Source organism: Pteropus medius, unplaced genomic scaffold (assembly GCF_902729225.1).
Source record: "Pteropus medius unplaced genomic scaffold, Ma_sr-lr_union100, whole genome shotgun sequence".
NCBI lineage: Eukaryota > Metazoa > Chordata > Mammalia > Chiroptera > Pteropodidae > Pteropus > Pteropus medius.
This window is the reverse complement of record NW_024344370.1, coordinates 4,939,041-4,963,971: the sequence shown is the minus strand read 5'-3', so window position 1 is coordinate 4,963,971 and position 24,931 is coordinate 4,939,041. Positions and strand designations below refer to the sequence as shown.

The 24,931-nt window shown below is 32.9% G+C and overlaps 1 protein-coding gene across 4 annotated transcripts in view; it reads right to left on the bottom strand.

Annotated features, from left to right (window-relative positions):
* The window catches only part of GPBP1 (GC-rich promoter binding protein 1), a 70,789-nt gene that overhangs the window by 31,631 nt on the left and 14,227 nt on the right, over positions 1–24,931 (bottom strand). For 2 of the 4 annotated variants that reach the window (XM_039869976.1, XM_039869978.1), the window contains exon 3: positions 3,930–4,049. The exons of 1 other annotated variant lie outside the window; for it this stretch is intronic. In XM_039869976.1, the coding sequence (XP_039725910.1) occupies positions 3,930–3,992 (63 nt within the window). In that variant the 5' untranslated portion in view covers positions 3,993–4,049. Of the gene's footprint in view, positions 1–3,929; positions 4,050–5,615; positions 5,628–24,931 lie in introns of those variants that run through there. One more of the 4 variants, XM_039869977.1, reaches the window with a different exon arrangement.

The following is a 24,931-nucleotide window of genomic DNA, read 5'->3' as shown; positions in this document are numbered from 1 at the left end:
TATGATTATCGTTGGTTGTTAATAATGTTCATTTAATTTTCTTTATTCTTTGCATGTTTAAATACTTAATATTAGTGAATACTTAAATATTTCTACATTTTTAAAGAATTATCAAAACAGACAAGCTATAGACAAATATGTGCTATATGGAAAACAAATCCCTCGAAGTGAAGAGCTATTACAAATCACTAAGAAATAGATTACATGAACAAGCAGTTTTTAGAAACTTTCCCTAACACGAAAAGTATGCTCAACCATAATTTAAAAATGTAATTCAAAATTTAAAGTACCATTTTTCATCCAATTTCAAAGATTAGAAAATGTGAAAACACCCAGTATACCCCAAACTGAAAAAATTAGATCCTCATAAAACTTTGATGGGATTATAAATTGGTGCAACTTTTTTGGAGAGCAATTAGGCACTGTCTATCAAAATGTACAAACCTGCTGATCCACTGATTCTATTGTTATGAATTTATCCCACAAATATATTCAAGAGATGCTCAGACATTCCTGCAACTTAGTCCATTAATAGGTAACTAATTAAATTATCCATGTAGATCAACTCAATAAAAGATTAAATAGCCTGTAAAGAATTACATCCCTATGACAGTAAAGATGCCTACTTTGAAGGAAAAAAAAAAAGCAACTTCCTTTGTTTATCCAAAACAGGATAAAAATATATTCTGGTGTAATCATAAAAAAAGTATCCTGGTATTTCACCTCAGAAAATTAGTCTACTATCTAGTAATCAGGAAATGAAAATTATTAACTAAACTGGTATGTTTTAAAGTCAGGCACAAATAGATTCCTATCCTAGCTCTAGCACTTTGGGAAAGGTTACTCATCTCTCTCAACCTCTACTCCCTAATCTATAAATTGGGACAAAAAACCAGAGTATCTAGCTTATGATTTTTGTTAGCCTTCATAGTGTTTTACATAGTGACTGGAATGCAGTAATGCCTCAAAAAACATTAGATAATGAGCAAGGAAGAGACTATCTCTATCCCTCTCCCTCTTACACATTTCACAGGATTCCCTAGAATATCTGACTGAGTCAGTAACAAAAAACTCTACACAGTAAACAAAGTTTCAATAAATTCCACTACCATTCTGACTGAATTTCTTGATCCTCTCTTGGCCTAAACTTTAAATAGTATACACATTTTCTATGTAGGCTGACACTGCTTACACTACTGAATGAAAAATGTTGGTATAGTATTAATCACTGTTTTTTAAATACTGCCATGAAAGAATCAACAAAGCACTACTACTACAATCTAACCATAAAAATAACTATGGAATACTGAATACAAATACAGAAATGTGTTTACCATAGAATCTTATAACATGTTATTATTTGTTTAAAAATAAAAATTCCCCTACTTTGTTTCTATTTCTTACCACCTTTTACTCTTTTAATACCACACTCCTGAGATCTTCCTTCTTCAAGAAATTGCTACTATGAAAGAATACCTCAGCCTGACTATGGGAATCACTTTATCATACTTCCTACGTAAGATAATGGGAAGAAGCACCTGTAACAAGGGATATTTAAAAAGTTATCTAAATTTTTCAGTGTCTAAAACCATTTCAGCTTAGTATTTCTTCAATAATAAAATTGTTACTTTTCAAATTGCAAGTCAGGACCTATCTATTAAAGGATGATAAATTAGTAGCGATTTATAACTTTTAATGGAATAAAACAAGAACAAAAGACCACGAGAGAAAATATTAATCACAGATATATGACTTTAATTATATCTATGTGTATAGAAAAACATGTAAAAATTTACTTAACACTGGGTCCCAATAAGCATTTCAAAAGCTCTATGCCACATATAATCAATGCAGTTTAAAATTTCACCACATGATGGAGCTAAAATTCTACATACCTCAGAAAACAGAAGTACAGTTCTTGAAAATATTTTTACCCTTAATTCACATCCTCATATCATCCCTTCAAACAACTAATAAATGAAAGACTTCTATTAAGTCGAAATAGAGAATGCAACAGTAATTAGTATCTGTTCCACTTAATTCATTATAAGATTTAAAAGGCTCTGGTAGAAAACAAGAGGTTAATTACAAATGGGAATCCATAAATAATGATTTTGAGATAAAAGGACAAGAAAGAAGGCATAAGAAGTCATATAATTAAAAATAAATTTTTAAAAAGTCATTACTAGAAGTATGTGTTTAATGAAACTACTTTAGGTGAGATCTAAGGAAATGGTTTCAAACACTGCTAGTTAGGAGTTTAAATTGATACCATTTTCTGGAGGTCATTTAGAAAAAACAATAATTATTGAGAATTTTGAATAGGCAATCCCAATTCTCACAACCATCATCATCCATGAGGGGCAATATTCAGATGGAGAGTCAGGTTCTGGAATGCAATAAGGATTTCACCACATAACAACAGGCAATCTTCAACCTCAGATTAACATCTGAATGAAGAATTATTCTCAAGCTTTTTAATGTTTTGTAGCTAACTTTTCAAGGTGCTGGTAACTTATTGATCTGCTTAAAAATGAAAAAAATCTTATACTTATTTCAGAGAAAATGAATAAAAGAGGAAAAGGAAATAAAGGGCGGGAATAGGAAATTCATATGCATCCAGGCTTTGAAGTAAGCCTAGAAAAAAATAGACCCACTAAAAGGATATAAATGAGAGCAGGCAGGGAGTAGAGAGTAAGAAATCATATTCCAGAGAACTACACATAGGAGAAAAAGGGGCAGAGAATCTGTTGTAACTAAGAAGTGATCTCTGGAGCTTAATCAGTAGACGTCTCCATTCCCTAACAAATTCAAATCCCATTTCATAGTCTATGAAATAGAATGTTTAATTATTTTACAGAATGTCAAAAGTGAGTCATATGGAAGGAGTAAAGAAAAGAAAATCCATTCTTCTAATCTAGGCTTACACTAATCACATGACAACAGGCAAAGCCAATTAACCTTACAGACTAACCCTATCTGTATAAAATAAGGTCAGTTTATATTATTATTAAAATCCATCTTCAAACATTAAAATTCTATTGTTTAGGAGAATTCTGTCCCTCTAATACAGCTTTTCAACACAGTAAGGGCCAAATTTATTATAATCTAACAATTTATTAAAAGGGAACAACTTTCAAAATTATTAAATTGTTCCCATAAGAGTTATTTTTAATAAACTGTTTTATAAAACTCCCTGGTCCTGGTAGAGCTTGATTAATAGGCAAGCAGATGATCAAGACCCGCTCCTGATTCCTTTAGCATTAAAAGAAAAACAAGTGGAAGACAGCTATTAAGCCAAGTAGATTGACTGTAACCAATTCCAAGGTCCCTCTTAGCATACCTTATAAGTGGATGAAAATTTCAATGCCTAGGCAAGTCTTATATAAACTATTCTGTTTTGGTATTTAAGTAAAATTAACATTTCTTAAATTAGTAAGTCCTGATATGTAAAATGCTGCAAAGTCTTCATCACTCCTGAAATTTCAGTAATGTGCTATGCAAAGTTTTACTTATATGAAAATGAAATCTTCTGGTTATATAAAAAGACTTCGAAAGCTTCCAAATATTTAAAACATTATCAACTGGAAAGTAAGCAGGAAAGTAAGTAAGGCAAGTAATCAGAAAAATATAGAAAAAGGTTGGATAAAAAAGCAATGTTCAATGTATCTAAATGTTTTGAAATAAAATATGTGGAGCTTTAATTAGTACAAAAGTCAACTCTGGAGTAAATGATTTCATATGTTGATGGTATATTGAAAACTTGACTTTTTAACCAATAGACTAAATATAAACTAACTTAGACGGTAATACAAAAAGTGTGTGTCTGGAAAAATTTTAAGCCTTTACATTTTAACTACATTTGTGTAGAATGTGACAAAAGAGTGGCTGAGAGAAAGGCAAAAAGAGAAAGATGCAAGAAAGAGTACCTTTGTTGATGATGGTGGTGTGGGAAAATTAAGCCAGGCTGGAGCAAAGTCATGCTGCGCCATTTAGGTCCAGTCGCTCCGACTCAATGAAACAAGGCTTCAACACCTCATGGCAAGTCCCTGTCATATAAAAATGGAAGGAATTAGATCTGTAGCTCCTGGCCAAAATTATCTTCTTTCTCATTCTGTTTCTCCTTTAAATTACAATTATCTTACTACTTTAAGATTCCATTTACAATGAAATTCTTTTAAAAAAGCAAAAATAGTGACAGAAAATAGACCAGTGAAGTGGGTAGAGTGCTTGTGGGGGAGGGGGGGGACTGCAAAAGGAAGTAGGAAATTTTAGAGATAATGCTGATTGTGGTGATGGTTATACAAATGTACACATTTGTCAGAACTCAAACTGTAAACTCAAAACTAATTTTATTGTAAATAAAGTATATCTCAAAGTTTTTTAAAAAAAATTACAATGGTCTTACAAAGACATCAACTCCTAATGTCATACGACAGGATTCACAGGCACCATCTATGATGTACTCCTGTTCCTACCCCAATATGGAATCTGAAATCTGTTCTAACTACCAATTTGGAGGAAATTCACCAAAAAGGAAAAAAAAAAAAGGTGAAGGACCTCTGAGGGAAATAATCTTTCAAATCCAGATCAGAGGATATTCTACAGGTCAAATGATCTGGTTTCTTCAACAAATAAATGGCTTTAAATAGGCAGATCAATAAATACAACAGGTACACCATATACAGATCTTCAACCCTTAAAAAACGAAAATTATGAAATCAAAAATCTGAATGTTAAACATTAAGATATTAATCATTTTAGATGTGATAATGGTTAGTGTTATGATTGTATATAAAAGATACACACTAAAGTCTTTACAATTACATTGATACATCTGGAATTTGCTTTACAACAAACCAGGAAATACTGAATAGGTTTATAGTTGAAACAAGGTTATCCGTACGTTTATATGTGTTATGCACAAGAAGTATATACTCTTCTATTTACATGTATGGTTTAAATTTTCCATAATTAAAAGGGTTTGTTCTTTTTTTTAAATTATGATCATCACAATAGGACTCTTAAGTATTTTAGAAACTACTGCTCTTCTGAATTATCAATTTAACATTTTGGGAGCCTCTCTCAATTGCATCAACAAAAGTATCAAGTTGCCAGCCCAATCCAAACATAGCAAATTCAGTTTTTTTTTTAATAAGGCTGAAGCCAACTGTACTCATGTCAATATAGAGCTTAGACTATTAGTCAATGAAGAAATCAAATTTTCTGAACATCAAAATGTCTACGTTTACTAGTAACAAATGTTTTATATTTATAATTGCATGATCATCTCAACAGTGAAAATATTTTAAAAAATCAATATACCATTGTTAATCTTCCTTTTTTAAGTCTCCTAAGTATCATGTCCATATTTCTTAAAGCCATACCAATTTCCTAAAATATTTTTTTTAGATTCTCAAGACATTGCATAAATATTTTACTTCTACTATCCCGAATTGTGCTGGTCTATTATTAAAGAAAGATTAAGAATGAGAGTGACCAGATACAAGAAATAGATACAACTAGTTAACTCACTAAGGTAATGAAAATGTTTGTTAAATGCTCATCTGAGCTGGGGATAGAAAAATACTGATACAATTCAAAAAACCTGACACAAATTCCAAGAAAACACTTATGAAACAAATGCAAGGTTTTCTAATTGAAATGAAGTATGTAAAAATTCAGGCATTCTGAGTTCTAATTCTATAACCATCTTATATTACATTTTTAAGTCTTCTGAAATAAAAGTGAAATCTGAAGTGTTTTATGATGTATAAAGAATTTTTATTATCTACTTTAACATGAAGCTACAATACTAAACTGCTTTGTGATGTCTGTGATGAGATGTTACTTTTCCAACAATTTTTTGAAACTCTTAAATTTATATTCCAATAACTCACTGGGAATGAAAAATTACTTTTACAGCCTATACCACATGAAAATTCACAAGGAACTCCAGAGGACTTAAATTAACCTATAATTTAAAGCTTATTTTAAACAGGGTCTCATCCGAAATGACTGTTAAGTGAGATGTTATATGCACTAAAAACTATCCCTGAGAGGCAAACCACTAACATCATCTATTCATTTCTGCTCTGTCTTTGTGAATTTTAACTTAAATCTAGTTTTTAAATAAAGTATGAATAGCTAATGGCAGGCCGAAGTTTTCATGTTCTGAAAAAAGGTAAGGAGCAAATACTAGTTAGTATTATGGCATTTACACAAGTATGTGAAGGGATCAGGATATGCTACACCAAAATATGCTGCTTTGACCTAAGAATAGTTTTGAGCTGAAGGAATGAGTTCCTGAGACCCCTTAGCTACATAAAAGCACAGCCTCCCAAAATAATTTATCAATCCCCTACCCTGGAACATCTTCTTCTGGAAGACCAACAAACAAACAAAAAACCAGCACATCACCCAGACAATGTCACAAATTATCATTTCTCCCATCATTCTCCTATAGGCCCATTTATCGATCTTTCCAAAAAGTCATTTGCTTTTCCATTAAATTTGTTTCCTCTCCTCCCTTTCCCATATGAAGTTAAGTAGAGAGATATCATATTCTAACCATCTCTGAGTTACTCATCTCTGGATACTCCTGCATGTGAGCACATGCTAATAATAAACCTGTTTTCTCTTGTTAATCTGTCTTTAGTCTAATTTACAGAGCCCTAGCCAGAAAACCTAGGAAAAGAAAAGGAAATTTTACTCCCCCACATGTGTAAAGGCAAATTAAAGTTTCAAAGGCTCCACTCTCTTTATTTTCTCTTAAGCACTCTTTGTGCCATCTTATTTCATTCTATTGTCCTTACCCTGAATAATATTATGGGCCAAACTATGTGATCCCCCACGTCTCCAAATTCGTATATTAAAGTTGTAACTTACTTCAGAATGTAACCATATTTGGAGATAAGGCCTTTGAAAAGACGATTAACTTAAAGGACGCTGATGGGTTCTATCTGTACTTATTACATAAGTAAAGAAAATTTGAACACACTGAGAGACACCAGTTTCACAGCACAGAGAAAAGACAGTATGTAGAAGCAGCAAGAGGGTGGCCATCTGTAAGTCAAGGAGGGAGGTCACCCTGCCTACACTGCATTTTGATCTTGGACTTCTTTCCAGTTTCCAGAACTATAATAAAGTGAATTTAAGCCACCCAATTTATGACATTTTGTTGTGGCAACCCTCACAAACTAATTTAACTAGCAATATTACAAATACACTAATTAAAAATGTTTATATATTTCCTTTATACATGTATTAACTGGTACATACAGAGAATTACCACCAAAAAGAGAGGAAGGAAAGTGCAAGTCAACAGTCCTATTAATACCCCAGGGATTCAAGCGTATTAGGAATCTTCTACCAGATTACATAAAGGGTTAAGATTCAAATGCTGACATTATGAAAACCCGAATTTCTCATCTCATCCAATTTACCACCTGTTCATGAATCTATGCCCAAAGTCTGAATCATCAATAATAAAAATTCCCCAGGGAAAAACTGGTTTCTTAAAAAATCTTAATCTAATTCTGTACATTTTTAAGTGTACAAGCCTGATCATTAAAAAAAAAAAAAAATCACTGATTATTTAAAAGTCCAAAATATAGTTCTTCTGATTGAAAAATAATACGCTTCGGCAAAAAGTACAAATAGATGGGATTTATCCTAATTCTTCTAATATTTTACTTCTGAATCTACCAAATTTGTGCCAAATGTTTTCAATGAAAACTTACTCAAATTCATTTCATCAGAATGAGCATCAAACTTACTATCTTTGTCACAGTTTATATTTCAGATTACTTAAGCTTTAAAAATCACAAATCTATCAAAAAACACCCAAAATCAACCAATGGCTAAGGTATTCTAACTAGATGCTGAGCGATAAATTTTAAAACAGAACATGGGCTTCAGAGTCCAACACACCTGGATTCAAATCACCTCAACCCATTATTGGGCTGGATGATTTTGACAAGTTAACAGTCTCAGCTTCTTCTCTTCATTAAAATTGAGATAACTACTACTTACCTTGCAAGATTCAACTTGAAAACTGTTAAGGCTATAAAGACAACTTCCCCTTTAATACCAGACTATCTACATCCAAACCCTTGAATATGGTTAAGTTTTTCAAACATGTAGTCAAATTGCTAACATTCCTTCATTAAGACAAGAACCAGAATATGACTTTTCAAATTCATCCTTAGTTTTCTTTATATTTTATAGTAAAACTGTGGAATACTCCTTTAGTATAAGCTTATTAGTTTAATATATTAACAAATTTCATTTAAAAAGTAGGTCTTCTTCCCTAAGTCAGGCCTAAAGTCATTAAATAAGGCAGAGCAAAGCCAAAGTGTCCAGACTAGGTGTTACAGGGTATCAACACATGGGAATAGCCCAGGACATCAGAATCAAAACAGGGTGAGAAAGAGCATCCATGCAGAAGGACAGCCAGGGATGGGGCACTGAGCCCAAAAGAACAAGGAAGGCATCCATGCTGGGAGAAGGAAGCAGCTATGATAGGGAGTCAAGAGACTAAGCAGAGAAAGATGTCCGCATGGGAGAAGTGACAGCAGCTAAGAAAGATTAGTTTTACACACACACACACACACACACACACACACACACACACACACACGAGAAATGATCAAATATATTTAGAATAATGAAAGCTAGATTTCATATTCTTAAAGAAGGCAGTAACTAATAATGGGAAGGGTGAAAACTAGAGTAAATGCTGTGTGTGGTACTGTCTTATGTCAGTATAATTAGTGATTCACAATCATATATTAACAGTATTTATACTAATGTTCATCTATAACAAAGGCAAATATTTCTATTTACATATATAAATTCCTGACCCCACCCCCAGCTCTATGCACTGGAAGGCCTGAGCTCAGTGACACTCCAATAGCAATGAGCATACTAAACAATCTAGGTCTTGGCTTCTAAAAACAATTTTCCACTAAAAGAAACCAGAGTTTTGAGAAACAGCTGGTTCCAGGGTTGGGAAAAGATGACAAATTAAGCCTGAAATATTCTGTTGTAGCAAAAAACAAGGAAGTGTCCAAATAATGACTGGAGAATATCTAAAGGACACAAACGATCTTGAATGAGTTCCCACTGATCAAATCAGGGAAAATTTGAGCCTTAAAAAAATAAGAGACACGTGAAGGACATCAAAAAAAATCATGAAATAGGGAATTCCAAGAGCCTACCCCTCCACAGAAATGCCAAATACCAAGGCAAAATCTATAAAAACTAACACTGTCAGAACTCTGAAAAAGTCAAGTTTATAGCCATCAAGCAAACAAAAACTTTAAAGCTTTGCGGAATTTTTACTTGCCCATCACCTCTCCCTGGCACAGCTGAAGTCTTTAAGACCCAGGATGGGACCCTGATCTCTAGTTCCAGAGTGAGCAGAGTAGACTTTATTCTCACAGAATTATGTTTGCCTGTGTAAACCTGTCTGTGGCTACCTGAGTAATAATAACAACAGGTACTTACCTTTGATTTTCCTAACATGGAAGGAAATGCTGCTATGCAGAGGACATTCACCCAAACCTTGTAAGGCATGAACAAACCCCTGCCTGAGACAAAAGTTCACAAATGTTTAAACAACAGCACACCCAAGGCCTAGGAGGAAAGGCTAAGAGAGAATTTCTTTGGGAAATTTCTTCATTGTAAAGAACTCCCTTATACTGGGGAACTTAGAAAACCACACAAATGCCCAAGGTTAAGATGCATGCTCAGGGGAAGGAAAAAAAAAAAAAAACTATGAGAACCCTAAGCTTTCACCTCCGGCTGATCTTTTAGGTTCAGCACAAGCAGGACGTGAAGGCTAATAAGATCGTTACAAATGGTGTAGCTAACTAAACATTAAAGAAATGCCCCAAAACACACTCAGTAGGCAACGACTGAGAGAGTTATTTTTTTCCCTTTACTTTATATTTACTACTTTTTGGCTCCAAAAATGCACCTGCAACAAAACACTAGCTAAACAAATAAAGATGGCTCTTGTTCAAAGAACTCTGGAGCAGAAGTTCCATGAACATCGGAAATAAAACTGCTATTGTATTGCACTGAAATTATTTTTTCTGTAACTACTGAACCTCTAAAGTCTTATTAAAGGCTGCAACCTGTCGCAGCTCTGCTGTGAGCAGTAAGTGTTGACCCTTGGCTTGCCCATGTTTGAAAGATTTGCAATCTTTACACAGTATTCTGATGTCGATGGTAAACTTTTGTATTTTGTTCACCATAATTTTTTTGCTTTTATGTCTTTAAAATTTTTCATTAAAATATTTTTCTCGAATAATAACAACAAAAAAATCTAGGTAATCACAAGTTAAGGATCAGAGATTATACAAGACGAAGAATACAGATTTTACAAAAATTATTCAGAAAATTTAGAAAATAATGAACACACAACTACAGCCACAGCAAGCAACCCTGAGATTGGGGGGGCAGGGGGAGTAGAGGGGAGAGGATTTGATTCCTAGTGTCTATAAATTACAATATTCAAAATGTTCAATTTTCTACCAAAAAAAATTATAAAGCATGCCAAGAAACAAGAAAGTATAACCAATTCACAGGGGAAAAAAATAGCAGAAACTGTTCCTGATGAAGCACAGACATCAGTTGTCTTAAATACAAAGAGCTAAAGGAAACCGGGAGAATAATGTCTCAACAAATAGAACGCCAATAAAGAGATAAGAATTACAAAGAGAGAGAGAGAGAGAGAGAGAAAATCTGGAGCCAAAGAGTACAATAACTAAAATGAAAACTTCACTAGACAGCTTCAATAGCAGATTTAAGCCAGTGGAAGAATCAAATAATTTGAGAATAGGTCACTTAAAATTATCAGTCTGAGAAACAGGAAGGAAAAAAAAACCCTCAAAAGAGCTGAAAATATCTACAAGACACCTTCAAGCATACCAACATATACACATAACAGAAGTTCCAGAAGAAAAGAGAAAAAATGCTGTAAGTTATCTAAAGAAATAATTGCTAAACATTAAATTAGATAAAGACATAAATATTGTATCCAAGAAGCTAACCAAACCCCAAGAAAAGTAAACACAAGAAGATTCAAACACAGACTTTATAATCAAACTGTCAAAGCCAAACACAAGAAAAATCTTGAAAGCAGCTATAGAGGCAACTAGTGATGTAAAACATCTAAAACATCAATCGTAAAACACTAAAATGAAGGAAAAATACTATATGATCATCTCAGCTGGTGCAGAATAGGCATCTGACAAAATACAACATTTTTTCATTATATATAAAAAAAAAATTTGACAAACTAGAAGGGAACCTAACCTGATAAAGAGCATCTATGACAAAAAAAACACAGCTAACATAATACTCAATGGTGAAAGACTGAAAGTTTTTGCCCTAAAATTAGAAATAAGACAAAGATACTTGTTTTCACCACTTCTATTCAACATTGTATTGAAAGTTCTAGCCAGAGCAATTAGACAAGAAATAAAAGACATCCAAACTAGAAAGGTGAATAAGTACAATTATACTTATTCACAAAATGGCATGATCTTACACACAGAAAATCCTAAAGAATCCATTAAAAAAACTATTAGAGTTAATAAATTCTGCAACATTAAAGAATAAAAGATCAACACAGAAAACTCAGTTGTATTTCTATACATTAGCAATAACAATCCAAAAGTGAAATTTAAAAAATTCAACTCTATTCACAGTAACATCCAAAACAATAAAATATCTAGAATAAATCTAACCAAGGTGTTATAAAACTGGTTCACTAAATAAAAACTACAAAACACTGAAAGAAATTACTGAAATTTTAAAAGATCAAATAAATATAAAGACATCCCATGTTCAAGGATTGAGAAACTTAATGTTAACACAGCAACATATCCAAAGCGATATAACAGGTTCAGCATACATAATCCCCATTAAAATTCCAACAACCTTTTCTGCAGAAACAGAAAATCCATTCTCAAATTCATTTGGAACTACAAGAGACCCCAAATATCCAAAACAATACTCAAAAAGGAGAATACAGTTACAGGATTCGCATTTCCCTATTTCAAAACTTACTACAAAGCTACAGAGATCAAAACAGTGTTGAGCTGGCATAAGGCCAGACATATAAACCAATGGACTAGAACTGAGAGTCCAGAAATAAAGTCATACATGCATGACCAACTGATTTTTAATGAGAGTGCTAAGATCATTCTATGGGTTAAAGAACTGTCTTTCAAACAAGTGCTGCAACAACTGGGGCCCTATTCATAACATACACAGAAATAAATGTAAAAATGGATCAAAGACCTAACTATAAAAGCTAAAACTAAAAAATCATCAAGAAAAAAAAAAAAGTTAAAGCTTCATACCCTTGGATCTGATAATGCATTTTTAGACATGACACCAAAAGCTTAAGTAACAATAGAAAAGAAACCAAACTTCATGAAAATTTAAAACTTCTGTGCAAAGGATATTACCGAGAAAATGAAAAGACAACTGAAAAAAATGGGAAAAAATATTTCTAAATCATACCTGATAAGGTCTAGTATATCCACAACATATGAAGAATTCTTACAACTCAACAACAAAAAGACAAACAACCCAATTAGAAAATGGCAAAGGACTTGGATAAACATCCCTCATCTAAAAAGAAAAAGAAATTAAATAACAAATGTTGGCAAATATGTGGAAAAACTCATACCCTTGTACATTTTTGGTAGGGAAGGCAAATTGGTTCAAGCACTATGCAGCTTGACAATTTCTCGAAAACTTTAACACATACCATATGACCCAGCAATACCATTACTACACACACAGAGACACACATATACACACATCCTCAAAAGAACTGGAAATAGGTATTCAAATACTCATACTTCAATATTCCTAGCAGATCTATTCACAATAGCCAAGAGGTGGAAACATCCAAACTGTCCAACAAGAGATGAATAAACAAAATGTAATATATACATTCAATGAAAAAAAGATGAAGTACTAACATATGTTTTGAGGATTAACCTCAAAAACATCCTAAGTAGAAGAAGCCAGACACAAAGATTACATATTGTACAATTCCAGTTATATGAAAATTCCAGAATAGGTAAATCCAGAGAGGATAAGCAGATTAATGGTTGCCAGGAAATGTTAGGAGGGAGCAATGGGAAGTGACTACTAAATGAATACACATTTTTCTTCTGGAGTGATGAAAACTGTTCTTGAACTTGAGGTGTTGGTTTCACACTGTGAATGTACCAAATGCCGCTGAATTGTACACTTTAAAATAGTGAATTCATTGAATGACTTTCTTCTCAATAAAAATAAATAGTAAGAGTGCTGCATTATAAGCCTTTGAATAAAATGCCAAGAACTCAGATGTATATAAAATGTATACTCTGAAAATTTTGAGGAAGAGGTTATTTATACAATTTATAAATACCTCCGAAAAAAAATACTTATTGCGGTTTTGCAATAGCCTGGCATATAGCCTAGGAAAAGCTTAATCAATACATCAAAGAAAACGCCATCAATAACAAATTGAAATTATGTACCAAATCATAGTATGCAATAAGCAAAACACAGCACCGTTGCACATCCGTAACATTCTAGTCAAAGATGCATAACCTGAAGCAGCACAGCCTGTCTAAACATTTAAAAAGCCAACTTGAGATGTTATTCTAAAATAACTGGCTAGTAATCTTCAAAAGTCAGGTTGTAAAAGTCAAGGACAATCATTTTTTTAAAAATCATCAGGCTGTGACACGTGTCCATTCTGTATTTTGTAAGTCACATTTTTAACTTTTGATATTTTAACTTTTAATATTTATTTGACAATAATATTTAGTAGGTGTCTTACTAAGTGCTAAGTGCTTTCCAGACCTCCCCCAAAAAAGCAAAAGAGGCTCATCCTCTGTAGATTGTTTCAACAGGTCTTAATCAGGGCCTAGAATTGTGTTTTTAGGTAAGTTCTTGAGAATGATCACCAGGAAAGGATGAAAATACTGTAATAAATATTATTCAAGAGGAAAAAAAAATCCTTGCCTTAGGATGTTTTACAACACTAGTTGCCTTCTAAAGGTAGCGAAACATTCTGCTGCTTTGACTATTTGGTCGTGAAACAGTGTCCAATATTTTGTTATAACTTCATTTAAAATTATAGGTTAGACTTTCTCAAATATAAAATAACATTAACATTAATAAATTTCACAAGAAATCTAGAGTTATTAGGCATTTTCATCCTTTAAAAATTTTCATTTTACTGCTTCCTGTAACCTGGAATTTTGTTAGACCCCTCAGTTTACCTCTTATTAAATTGTTCAGAATCTTTCTATACTTTACTTACATGAAAAAAAAAAAACCTCATAAGAAATAGAACAGGAATGTTATAAGAACTTATTATTTGTTAAATTGTTACATATGAAAATTGCTATGTTCACCCCTCAAAAAGAATTTTTGGGGGGGAGACAAAAAGCATTACTAGAAACAGGATGCTTTTAGTTGCCAAGTTTTTAGACTATTAAAGGTGCAATATATAAAATATAACTGAAGAACTTCAAAAATTATACTGAACTGACTTGTCATATAAAATTCACTACAAAAACACATAAGCCTTACTCTATGATGTAAACAAATTTTTTCATTGAGCTTCTCTTTCCTCATGAAAGCAGGTTAAGTCATCTGGAAATTTTTCTAAGTCAGTTTATGGGATCCTCTTTTTTTAAGGGTTGGTAAAGGTAAATTTTAATTTAGATTATAATGCAAACAATGAGCTAATTAGGATAAAATTTAATCAAATCAACTCATTTACTGAACAGCCAATGTGGACAAAACAAAGTGTTAAACACTGAAGATACAAAACTCAAGCAGCAGTCTTGTCTCTAATACAGGTAATCAGCTAACAGAGCTAACAAATAATTGTAAAACAAGGTGCTGCTGCCTCAAATCCTTCATCAGAAATGTTGAAGTATAAGCAAATTATTTATCTGAAGTATTTACCATGAGAAAAGTGCCAATATTATGAGTTCAAATGAAGTAAACTTACACACTTAAAAAAAAAAAAGATATACTGGAATCAGCTAAAATATGTTCTCTGAAAAGAGAATTACAAGAGATAAGCAATTTAGCCCTAAACTACGCAGCCAGTAATGACAGAACCTGAGCAATATGAACTCAGATCTTTCTGTCTCAAAAACCAACCTCTTCCATTCACTTCCAGTTATCTCTCAAATCTTAGCACAGAAATTACTGAAAGTTATCAAACCCATTCTCTTGCCCCCCCAAATATTTTCAGAAAGTAACCAAAATAACTTCAAGTCCCATTTTATTTTACAAACTTATGAAATTTCTGCAGTATACTACAAAGTATTCATGTATGTTTTAATATAAAAAAATCTTTAAGTTATTTACCATCAAGTAAAATAACTTTGCAGCAAGAGGTGGTTGGTTAACCGAGTTTAAGTCATATGTAAGAGAAAGCACTGTTACACTATATAAAATCCCAGAGATGGCTTAGCTCAACTAGAACATCAACACTGAGTACGGTGAGACTAAAAAGAACTACAATTGGCAATGTATCATATAACGTAGAATTTAATTTTTTTAAATCAAGGTATCAGACACTAAAATCAATTGTCAAGAAACTACTACTATAACATCCCTTAAGATACAAAGGTAACCTCTGTAACTTTTTTCAAACTTATTTAGCACAAGACACAAAATGCTTTATATTTTGTTTTAATTAAGCAGAAAATGAAATTACCCTCTCAAGAACCGATACAGAAAGGAAATGGAATTTATCACTGTTTCTCCCTGTCTGCCAACATACCCTGGCCAGTAACATAATTCTAAAGCTTAGAAAAACAAGACAAAACCTTAACCAGTCACTTTGTGTTAAGAATTTAAAGTATAGAATATTTTTTAACAGTTCTCTAAAAACTACTGGAGGCTTCCTTTCTAAACAGTACTAAACCATTCTGTTACAAATATATCTGAACTAATGAATCTAATCTCTATATTCTCAAGATATCAAGCCAGTAACAAACAGGTAGTAAGGTATCACTTATTACCGCCAGGTATATCTAAATCTAACTAGAGAAAGTATCTGTGGACGGTAACTAGAGGGCTTTTAACAGCACACAAGACTACGAAATCAGAGAACTTAATATGAAGGCAAAGTACTCAAAGAAGTTTTAAAGTTGCAATTACATGTCTGGAAACTGGCTTTCAAAAAATAAACCTGGTAGCTTGTTTTAAAATGAAGGGAGTGGGGGAGATTCAGTAAATCAACTAGAAAGGAAAAGGTATTAAAATCTAGAACTTTGGTTCCCAGCACCATCGATTCATGACAAGTTTTCACAAATTTTGTTACTGAAAATTTTTTAAAAAGACTATGAGTTTCCCATTGAGTTTAATTTCAATTTAAAAGTTTCTCTCATTTTTTTAAAAACAACATAAAAGCCAAACTCAAAATTCTAAAGAATGGAAGTAAAAAGAGTAGGAATAGGGACATAGTAGCAATAAACATGGAGCGAAAAAAGGCAGAGAGAGACAGATGGTGGGGGAGCGGGGACAGAGACAGAGATAGACACCGAAAAACAATCTATAGCTGGATGATAGTAGAGGCCTGGATGTGGAGAGCAAAAGAGAGTATAAAACCAAAGATGAATACATTTCAGTCAGGAAATGAGGGGAACACAAAGAGGGAAGATTTGGAGATATCAAAAACTAGTGTTAACAAGGTGTGTTCACTTAGTGAGAATTTATCAATCCATATACTTAGAATTTATGCACTTTTTGAGTATGTGTTACTATTAATAAAACGTTTAAATGAAACTTTTTTTGAACAGAAAACCAGGAAGAGTTCCCAAGAACTTAGCTTGGTAACTTTGAGTTAACTGCCAATGGCTAATGATATAATCATTTGTGCCTAAGTAATAGGACCTCCATAAAACTCCTAAAAGAATTCAGAGCTTCCTGGTTGATATATGTGTCTAAGAATTGAGGTAATGGTACACCCCGAACTCCACAGGAACAGAAGCTTCTGCAATAGGGCCCTTCCCAGACTTCAACCAATGTAACTCTTCATCTGGCTGTTCCTATTCTTTATAACATCCTTTACAATAGACTGGTAATAGTAAGTAGTGTTTCCCTCAGTTCTGTGAGCCATGACAGCAAATTATTGAACGGGGGATAAGGGGATCATAGGAATTTCCGATTTGCAGCCAAATGGGACAGGAGTGGGGATAACCTAGGAATCCACTATTTGAGACTGGCATCTGAAGTGGAGGGAGGGAGACAGTCCTATGGAACTAAGGCTTTAACCTACAGGGTTCTATGCAAATTTCCCATAATGTCAGAAAATCCTAACTGAATTAAATTAGAAGACACCCATTGGGGTCTAGAAAAAATTGGAAAACTGCTTGGTGTGAGTAATGAACAAATATACAAACAAGCACATAAATAGAACAGCAATCACTTAAAAAAAAAAAAGGTAGAATCTCTAAGAAAAGAACTAACATGGTCACTGGCACCACAAAGACATTTGGTTTTTCAGGGTCCTTCAACAAAACAGCCTTTCAATAAGCACTGCTTACATATGCAAAACTCCCAAACAGCTTTTTATTACCCTATTCTTAAATATGAACTAATAATCTCAAACCTTTGAAGGAAAGTGACAATATACAAGAGACAATCAAAAACAATGAACACAAAGGAAACAATTCAAGAAATAACCAAGCAATAAAATTTCCAGAACCCCAAGAATAAAGAGCAACTTCTAGAGAGAAGAGAGAACACTCTCCCACAATTAAGGAAAGAAATCAATTGCATAAACTTCTTAATCATGTCATACTATAAAACAACGCACAAAATAGCCATCAAAGTCCTGAGGGAAATTATTTTGGATCTTGAATGCTATACATTTTCAGATAGGCAATTCCTAAAACTGAGAGAAAAGAAAAAGACTAGTAACCAACATTTTTTAGTCAGTTAAATATATGGACTGTTCATAACACAGGAAAAGAAATACTCATAACAAGAGAAATAAATACAAACACAAATTAAAATAGCGAAACTATTTACCTACCAGACTGGCAAAAATCTGTTAGAAAAGCTTGTAGTCAGTCTAAGGTTAATTTTGTCCAACTAACTGGAGAAAATCCTTTTGAAGACTTTGCCTATTTTCCCTCTATTCAGAGATCTTTCCACACTGGCTGATGGAAACAGAAACTTTTCTAAAGGCGCAATGTTTATGTTGGGAATTGTTTTGCCTATTCTCTTCTGATAGTTCTATCCCCAGCCTCAGTAGCACCCACATACAAATGCATAAGTCAGTCCTAAGTCGAAGCCTTGAGTAGGCTCTTCTGAGTTCTCCCTTTGTTCTCTATTATTTGACCACACAAATTCTACCTATTTTGACCTCAAATTTTCAGCTGTCTCTTAAACTTTAAGAATGACTAGTAGGCTTTGTTTAAATTCACCATCCCTGATCTATGGCCTATTCATTTTCTTCAAGCAATGAGCTAGGACATTTATAGGATTCACCACCACCTCTGTTATCCAACGTCTAAAAGCCTGTTTCACGTATTTTGTCTGGCTTTTTGGATTCCTAAGATGAGTAAAAACCTGGTTATCTGGTTTCCTATTATTCCACCATAACCAGAAATAGAAGTCAATTCAATTTTAACATTACAGTACTTTCACTAAATTGAATGTTTTGTTTATACATATTTTCTCTCATAGACTTTTTCTTTAAAGGATCCAATTAATTCCAAGTAACTGTCCCTCAAAACAAAGTCCCACAACAAAATCTAGCACTCAGCAAAATGAAATTCATAATTTTCAGCATCCAATAACAAGAAAAACCAGTTTAGAGAAAAATATCCAGAAATGACAGACGTGATGGAATTAGCAGACAAGTACACTAAAGTGGCTATTCTAACTATGTTTAAGGAAAAACATGAACATAAGAAATAGAAGATATAAAACACCCAAACAGAATTTCCAGAGAAAAAAATGTAATCTCTGAAATTAAACATACTCTCAATAGGATTAACAGTGGATTAGATCATACAGAAAAAAATCATCAGTGAGTGAACTGACAGGATAGCATTCAAATTAAAAAGCATTAAAGGAGACAAAGACAGACACTTTACAACTGAAATATACGATTAACAACTGAGATAATTTCAAATATTTATGCACCCAATGACAGTGATACACTTTTCATAAATCAGAAAATACAGGTGAAAAAAAGAAAATACTAATAGACTTGAATACACCTTTCTCGGTCCAACACAAATCTAGCGGAAAAAAATAGTTAATACAGAAGACTTCAATCATACTCAAGTATTAACAAATGTTATATATTAAATGCTAAAACCTCAAATACAGAAAAGTGTATCTTCTTTTGAAGGACCATCTTAGGATACAAGGAAAACTTTAATAATCTCTAAACATAAGTATATATTTGACCATTCAACTGAACTAAAAACTGATATCAAAAACCAAAAACTTCTATATGTAATTTATGAACAAAATAAGCTAAAAAAAAGAATTCATAAAACCAATAATTAACAAATTAGAAGAAAACATATAAATAAATCCCCAAACTGCTCTCTGTGGGGGTGTGAGAGAAATAAAGAAGCCACTAATACAAATATAGAAAATCACTAATGACAAAGAATATCTAAAATCATGAGCTACTTTTAACTGTATGTAAATGAAACTGAAAACACAGAAATGGATAACTTTTAGAAAAACATTAAAAATGTCCCCGGTATGACTGGCAAGAAATATTCGAAGTTAGGAAAAATCATGCAAAGCTTTCAATTAAAATGGAAGATGAGATAAAGAGCTTCCCAGACGGGGAAAAATTTAAGGAATTCATCATCAACAAGCCAGTAATACAAGAAATATTAAATGGACTTCTGTAAAAAAAAAAAAAAGAAAAAAAGGTGGAAGAAAAAAACAAACAAAACAGCAGTAACTATGTACCTATCAATAATCACTTTAAATGTAAATGGATTAAATGCTCCAATCAAAAGACACAGAGTAGCTGAATGGATAACAAAACAAGACCCTTGCATATGCTGTCTACAAGAGACCCACTTCAGATCAACTGACACTTAGACTGAAAGAGAAGGAAAAAGACATTTCACTCGAAATGAAAAAAAAGCCAGGGTAGCAATACTTACATCACACAAAATAGGATTTAACACAAAAGCTATATAAGAGACAAAGAAAGGTATCAATAAGAGACAAAGAAAGGGATCAATATATCAAGAGGACATAACCCTAGTAAAGACAGACATACTCAACATAAAAGCACCAACATACATAAAGCAATTACTGATTGACATAAAAGGAGAGATCAATAGTAATACACTCATAGTAGGAGACCTTAACACTCCATTGACACCAATGGACAGAGCTTCCATACAAAACCAACAAGGAAACGATGGGCCTATAAGAAACACTAGACCAGATGGATTTAATAGACATTTTCAGAGCATTTCACTCAAAGCGGCTAAATATACATTCTTCTCAAGAGCACATGGAACATTTTCTAGGACAGACTACATGTCAGGACATAAAACAAGTATCAAGAAATTTAAGAAGACTGAAATCTATCATCCGTCTTCTCCGATCACAATGGTATGAAACTAGAAATGAATTACAAGAAAAAAACTAGAAAATACACAAGCACATGGAGGCTAAACAACATGCCACTAAACAATGGATGGGTTAACAATGATATCAAGGAAGAAATCAAAGATACCTAGAGACAAATGAAAGTGAAAATATGACTAGAAATCTATGGGACAGAGCAAAAGCAGTCCTAAAAGGGAAATTCATAGCAATACAGGCCTACCACCGCAAGAGACAAGAAAAAGCTCAAATAAACAATCTAAACTTACACTTAAAAAAACTAGAAAATGAACAGCAAACAATTTCCAAAGTGAGAAGGAAGGAAATAATAAAGATCAGAGCAGAAATAAATGAAATAGTCTAGAAAAACAATACAAAAGATTAACAAAACGAAGAGCGGGGTTCTTTGAAAGGATAAACAAAATTGATAAATCATTAACCAAACTCATCAAGGAAAAAAGAGAAGCCTCAAAGTCAGAAATCAGAAAGAGGAAAAATAACTACAGACTCCATAGAAATACAAAGGATCATAAGAAAACACTGAGTAATTACACACCAGCAAATCTGAAAGAAAAGGATGCATTCCAGATATATACAATCTCCCAAGACTGAATCAAGAGGAAACAGAAAATCTGAACTGACCGATTACCACCAATGAAATCGAATCGGTAATCGATGCCCCCTCACCCCCTAAAAAAACCCATTCCTGTACCACACAGCTTCATAGGCGATTTTTACCAAACATTCCAAGAATTAACAGCTATTCTTCTCAAACCATTCCAAAAAATAAAAGAAGGATGGCTCCTTCACTCACTATTATAAGGTAATCATTACCTTTGAAGTAAAAATTCTCAACAAAATATTAGCAAACTGAATTCAGCAATATATTAAAAATATCATACACTATGATCAAGTTGGATTTATTCCCGAGATGCAAGGCTGGTACAATAGCTGAATATCAATTGTGATACACATTAACAAATTGAAAAATAAAAATCGTATGATCGTATCAATAGATGCAGAAAAAGCATTTGACAAAATCTAGCGTCTATTTATGATAAAAACTCTCAGCAAACTGGGAACATAGGGAACACACCTCAACAAAATAAAGGCCATATGACAAACCTACCGCTAACATCATACTAAATGAGGAAGGCTAAAAGCATTTTCCTTAAGATCAGGAACAAGACAAGGATAGCCACTTTCACCACTCCTGTTCAACACTGTATTGGAAGTCCTAGCCACAGCAATCAGACAAGAAAGAGAAATAAAAGGTATCCAAATTGGAAAAGAAGTAAAACTTTCATTACTTGCAGAACCCTAAAGATTCCACCAAAAAAACTGTTGGAATTGATCAATGAATTCAGTAAAGCAGCGGGATACAAAATATTCAGAAGTCAGTTGCATTTTTATACACCAATGATGAACTATCAGAGAAATTAGGAAAACAATCTCATTTACAATTGCATCAAAAGCAATAAAATACCTGGGAATCAAATTAAACAAGGAAGCAAAAGAACTGTTTTCAGAAAAATTATAAGTTATGGAAAAAAGAAACTGAAGAAGATACAAATAAATGGAAGCATATACTGTGCTCATTGGTAGGAAGAATCAACATCATTAAAATGGCCATACTACCCAAAGCAACCTATAAAATCAATGCAATTCCTATCAAAATACCAGTAGCATTTTTCAGAGAACTAGAACAAATAATCCTAAAATTTATATGGAACCATAAAAGACTCCAAATAGCCTTGAGAAAGAACAAAGTTTGAGGTGTCACACTACCTGATATCAATCTACACTACAAGGTTACAGTAATCAAAACTGGTATTGTCATAAAATCAAATACATTGATCAATGTAACAGAATAAAGTCCAGGAGTAAATCTATGCCTACACATTCATTTAATATATGACAGAGGAAGCAAGAATATACAATGGGGTAAAGACAGTCTCTTCAATAAATGGTGTTGGGAAAATTGGACAGATACATGCAAAAATAAACACATTAAACTGGACAACCTTCCTACACTGTATACAAGAATAGACTCAAAATGAATTAAAGATTTATAAGACCTGAAACCATAATACATCTAGAAGAAAACATAGGCAATAAACTCTGATATTGCTAACAGTAATTTCTTTTCAGACATATCTCCTCGGGCAAGGGAAACAAAAGAAAAAATAAACAAATAGGACTACATCAAACTAAAAAGTTTTTGCACAGCAAAGGAATCAACAAAAGAAAAAGACAATGGACTGAATGGGAGAAGATATTTGCTTATGATACATCTGATAAGAGATTAATATACAAAATATATAAAGAACTCATATAACTCAACAACAACAACTAAACAATCCAATTTAAAAATGGGCAGGAGACCCAAATAGCTATTTCTCCAAAGAAGAAATACAGATGGCCAATAGACATATGAAAAGATGCTCAAGATCACTAATCATCAGAGAAATGCAAATTAAAGCCACAATGAGATATCACTTCACACCTGTCAGAATGGCTATCATCAATAAATCAAAAGACAGCAAGTGTTGGTGAAGATGCAAAGGGAGAAAAGGGAACTCTCATACACTGTTGGTGGGATTGCAAATTGGTACAGCCACTATGGAAAACAGTTTGGAGGTTCCTCAAAAAGTTAATAATGGGTATACCTTTTGACTCAGCAATTGCACCACTGGGTATTTATCCAAAGAAAACTATGCATCCCTATGTTCATGGCAGCAATATTTATAAATCCCAAGATATGGAAGCAACCTAAATGCCCATCAAAAGACAACTGGATAAAGTCATGGTTCAGATATACAATGAAATACTACTCAGCCATTAAAAAAATGAAATCCTACCATTCACAATGACATGGACGGACCTAGAGGTATTATGCTGAGTGAAATAAGTCAGACAGAGAAAGAAATACCATATGATTTCACTTATATGCAGAATCTAAGGAACAAAAAGAACTAATCAAAACAAACTCACATAGAGGACATTCTGGTGATGGCCAGAGGGAAGGGAGGTTGGGAGGGCTAGAAGAATGGGGTCAAGAGTTAAAGAAGTACAAATTAGTAGTTAATAGATGGTTACGGGAATGGGGAGCACAGCATAGGAAACGCAGTCCGCAGTAATATAATGGCTAGGTGTCGAGCCAGAGGAGAGAAAGAGCAATTGGGGATCGTTTCATAAACTTTATAAATGTCTAACCAAAGTACTATATATCTGAAACTAAAAGTAAAATACAAAAAAAAAAAAAAGTCCCAAGTATAGAGAAAATCTAAACATAAGAGTTCCATTACAAAAAAGGAACAGTTCAAACTGTCCTTGAGAAATGAGGTTCCAGGCACTAGAGACAGGAAATACATATATAAGATAGGAAGAAATAAAAAACCCTGGAGTCCTGAACTTGAATTGGAAGTATCAGTATTAATTTATTTGGTACTGTAGGGTAAATATACATTAAGACTAGCTTAGAACTTAAATCCTACTTTAAATGTCAAGCATTCAAAACTTAATTCAATGTGATAAAGCAACTATCATTCTTTTAAAAATCTTCCATTGATGGATAAATGGGTAAAGAAACTGTATTGTGTGTTCACATTCACATAGTGCAATATTACTGTCATACAAAAATGAGGAAATCCTGCCATTTGCAACATGAATGGACTTTGAGGGTATTATGCTAGGTGAAAAAAGAGAAAGACAAATACAATATGATCTCACTTATATGTGGAATCATTAAAAAAAAAAACTTATTAAAAAAGAGATCAAAGGTACAAACTTCCGGTTACAAGACAAATACTAAAGGTGTAAACACAACACGTTAACACTGCTGTATGATACAGTTATATGTGAAAGTTAATAAAGTAAATCCTAAGAGTTCTTGTCACAAGAAAAAACTGTTTTACTTTCTTTTATTTTACTTATATGGGATGATAAATGCTAACTAAACTTACTGTAGTAATCGTTTCACAATATATGTAAGTCAAACCATTATGCTGTAAACCTTAAAGCTTATAGTGATGTCAACTCATCTCAAAAAACTGGGGAGAAAAAGATTAAAAGCATACCAATAATTTTTAAAGATCAAAGGTATATAAAAACAATTTAAAAAAAGATTAAAGGCATAAAAAAAATTTTAACCAATTTTGCCACTAGTTACTTATCAAAAGATTCGGCATTATATATATCCTATTCCATTAAATGCAAGTAAGCTTCCAACAAAAAAACATTTCAGATGTATTTATTTTCCAAATAACATAATTATCAA